This window comes from Octodon degus, unplaced genomic scaffold, assembly GCF_000260255.1.
Source record: "Octodon degus isolate 3935 unplaced genomic scaffold, OctDeg1.0 scaffold00109, whole genome shotgun sequence".
Classification (NCBI taxonomy): Eukaryota; Metazoa; Chordata; class Mammalia; order Rodentia; family Octodontidae; genus Octodon; species Octodon degus.
This window is the reverse complement of record NW_004524685.1, coordinates 3,167,061-3,170,259: the sequence shown is the minus strand read 5'-3', so window position 1 is coordinate 3,170,259 and position 3,199 is coordinate 3,167,061. Positions and strand designations below refer to the sequence as shown.

The 3,199-nt window shown below is 38.1% G+C and overlaps 1 protein-coding gene across 1 annotated transcript in view; it reads left to right on the top strand.

Moving 5' to 3' along the window:
• LOC101579078 (calcium-activated chloride channel regulator 4-like) overlaps positions 1–2,468 on the top strand; it is a 25,736-nt gene extending 23,268 nt beyond the window's left edge. Inside the window, exons 8-10 of the mRNA XM_004639317.1 lie at positions 236–406; positions 1,282–1,512; positions 2,032–2,468. Of these exons, the coding sequence (XP_004639374.1) occupies positions 236–406; positions 1,282–1,512; positions 2,032–2,468 (839 nt within the window). The remainder of the gene's footprint in view (positions 1–235; positions 407–1,281; positions 1,513–2,031) is intronic.
• Positions 2,469–3,199: the final 731 nt, after the last annotated feature.

The following is a 3,199-nucleotide window of genomic DNA, read 5'->3' as shown; positions in this document are numbered from 1 at the left end:
GTACAAGCATCATGCACACCACTGGTCAGGGTATAGAGTAAAAAAACCTAATTGGTATCAATTCATCAATATACTGTTTTGGCAGAGCATTACAAAAAATGTTCTCCACAGGACTATTCCCATAACATACTCAATCTAAACAAGAATGCATATTGAGACCAATGTTTCTCTTAGAAAAATGTATGGATTTATTGTTTTATTTTCAATAATTTGTTTTTGCCATTTCTATGACTAGGTGCTGATGCATTCAAAGATGATGGCGTCTACTCCCGGTACTTCACAGCTTATTCAGAAAATGGCAGATACAGCTTGAAAGTGCGAGCTCATGCAGGAACAAACTCTGCCAGGCGACGTTTAGGGCATCCACGGAGCAGAGCTGCATATATACCAGGCTGGGTGGTGAATGGTGAGTACCTCATGCTATCTGAAGCCAGTGACAACTGGAATAATATTTAAAATTTGATATGACTCAGGTAGACTTCATTTCACATCAAAAGATAGACTTCCTATTTCTGAACTGGAATACTCAGTTAACTGTAGCCCAAATTCAGCTTTGGAAAGAAGTCAGGCACTTAGTAAGTACTCAAAAAATCCAACGTTATGTTACTTGGAAATACCTTGATGATACCAATAATAATGTGCCCAATTTTTAGCTCAGGACAGGAAACAATCTAATTTATAATGAACATAAGGACAGACCAGAGGCCGGACTTATTCTTCAGATCTTACCTGTTATGTCACTGGAGTGCCTGATGCAATAACACAAAAAGTGTGTAGAGTAAGGTGACGCCAAGCACACACACTGAATTCTTAGCTACCTTTCCTTTTCTGGTCCCTTAGCTTGTGACTGATTCTCTAAGGCTGTTTGTTAGCAGCTGCAATAGCCATTGTAGCTGCAGCAGGGAAGGAAGGACCTGGCCAAATCATTGAAAAGGAACTGGCAGTGATTGCCCCACATATATTTCTAGCTTGAAGATCTTTTGAGACAGCCAGGGCATACACGTAATTATCTAACATTATTCTTGTTTAGTCTTCATTCCAAAGCAATCTGCTACCTATCTTTATCATACAGCATCCCGTTTAGGGTACTAATGATAGAGCTCCCCCATTAATTTGAGGCTTAATATTGTGTCACAGACTTAGCAAAAAAGACACCTGTGTATATAGCAAAAACAAAAAGACAAGTGAAATAAGGGAAACAACTCACTGTGTTGAAAAAAAAAAAAAAAAAAAACACCAGTCCACTTTTGCCCGTTTTAAACTAGAGATTATATAATGTAGGGGAGATCGAAGGAAACCCACCAAGACCTGAAACTGATGAGAATGCTGAGACGGTTGTGGAGAGTTTCAGCAGAACAGCATCTGGAGGTGCGTTCGTGGTATCAGGATTTACATCATCTGCCACTGATGTGTTCCCACCAAGTCAAATCACAGACCTGAATGCCACGCCTGAAGGAGAAGAGATCACTCTGACATGGACAGCACCAGGAGAGGATTTTGATGTTGGCAAAGGTAAGAACGAAGTGTCATGTTGCTTATGCATGTGGTTAGAGATGCTCTTTGTGAAAGGGTGTTAACAGTTAAGGTTTCCCTTAGTATCTAACTATCCTTAGTATCTAATGGATAGTTCAGCAAACTATTAACTTTAAAATTTGATATTTTTGAATCAGTCAAACATAACACATTTTATTCAGCCCTACTCTTCATACAATTGAGCAAAATGTAAAAGCAAAAATGTAGTTCTTATTAAAAAAAAAAATACTGGGAGCCTGCCCCTTAGCTCAGTTCTTTAAGTGGCTGCTTCAACAAAGCAGTCAGGCTCAGGTTGCTGTGATTCTATCCCTACAATTCAAGCCAGCCAAACCTGCCCTAAAGGCATTCGGAGCAAAAAAAAAACAAAAACAAAACAACAACAAAAAACTAATACTTCCAAGATAAGGATATACTTTGTATAACTAAAGATCTTTGAGAGTGAATGGAAGGAAATTAACATGCAGCAGCTACTAAACTACATGTAACTTTGTTCCTCAGTTCAACAATATATCGTCAGGATAAGTGGAAGTATGCTTGACCTGAGAGACAGTTTTGAAGACGCCCTTCAAGTTAACACCACTGGCCTGTCACCAAAGGAGGCCAACTCCAAGGAAAGCTTTACATTTAAGCCAGGAAGTATCCCAGAAGAAAACACAACCCATATATTCATTGCCATCCAAAGTGTAGACAAAAGCAACTTGACCTCGAAGGTGTCCAACATTGCTCAAGTGGCTTTGTTTATTCCTCAAGCAGATCCCAGTCCTGATGAAAGTCAACCTAATACTAGTCCTGATAAAAATTCTTCTGGAGTTAATGTTTTTACTGTGGTGTTGTCAGTTATAGTGTCTGTTGTAGTCATAAGTATTATCGTGAGTACCATTGTTTGTGTCATAAAAAAGAAAAACTCTTCGAACAGACCTGGAACACGGCTTTAAAGACCCAAACAACATAAGCAAAGGATATTTATGAATTTTAAAATTTATCCAGTGAGTTCCTGAACGACAAAAATATTAATAAGTGGTCTAGAAATGTTATTTTGATAAAAATAAGCTTTCTATGGGTATGTGAACAACTTATCAATACTCAACTTTACTAATTTTATTTATTCATTAATTTATCAAGTTGTGAATAAAGATCCTTTTTCACACTCATCTGTGGTTATGTATTATTTTATGACGAACTGTTTTTGAAATTATCCTCAAATTTCATAAAGAAGTTAAAAATGTCATTTGATTACTCAAAATGTACATGTAAAAAAGAAAGTAAATAATATTTGGGAAGATGAACTGGGTATTGAAGCTATTAGTATTAGTTGCTGTTATTAATAATTTAAATAATATTTTCAGATTCACTGAAAATCTCCAAATGTCCATACAATATTATTGAGTTCCTGTTCACTACAATCTGTGTTTATTAAGGTACTAGTAAAGGGTCGGCCAAATAGCTCAGTGGATTAAAGTGCCTACAAGCTGTCTCAGAGGCCAGGAGTTCAATCTCCGGGCCTGCCATGTTGGCCCCACTCCCAGGGCACGCTGAGAGGGCAATTGATACTGGGCATGGTGGCACGCACCTGTAATCCCAGCTCTTGGGAGGCTGTAAACAGGGAGCTTACTATAAGTCCGATCTACTAGTGAAGCCCTGAACACCCTGTAGACCCTTACCTAAA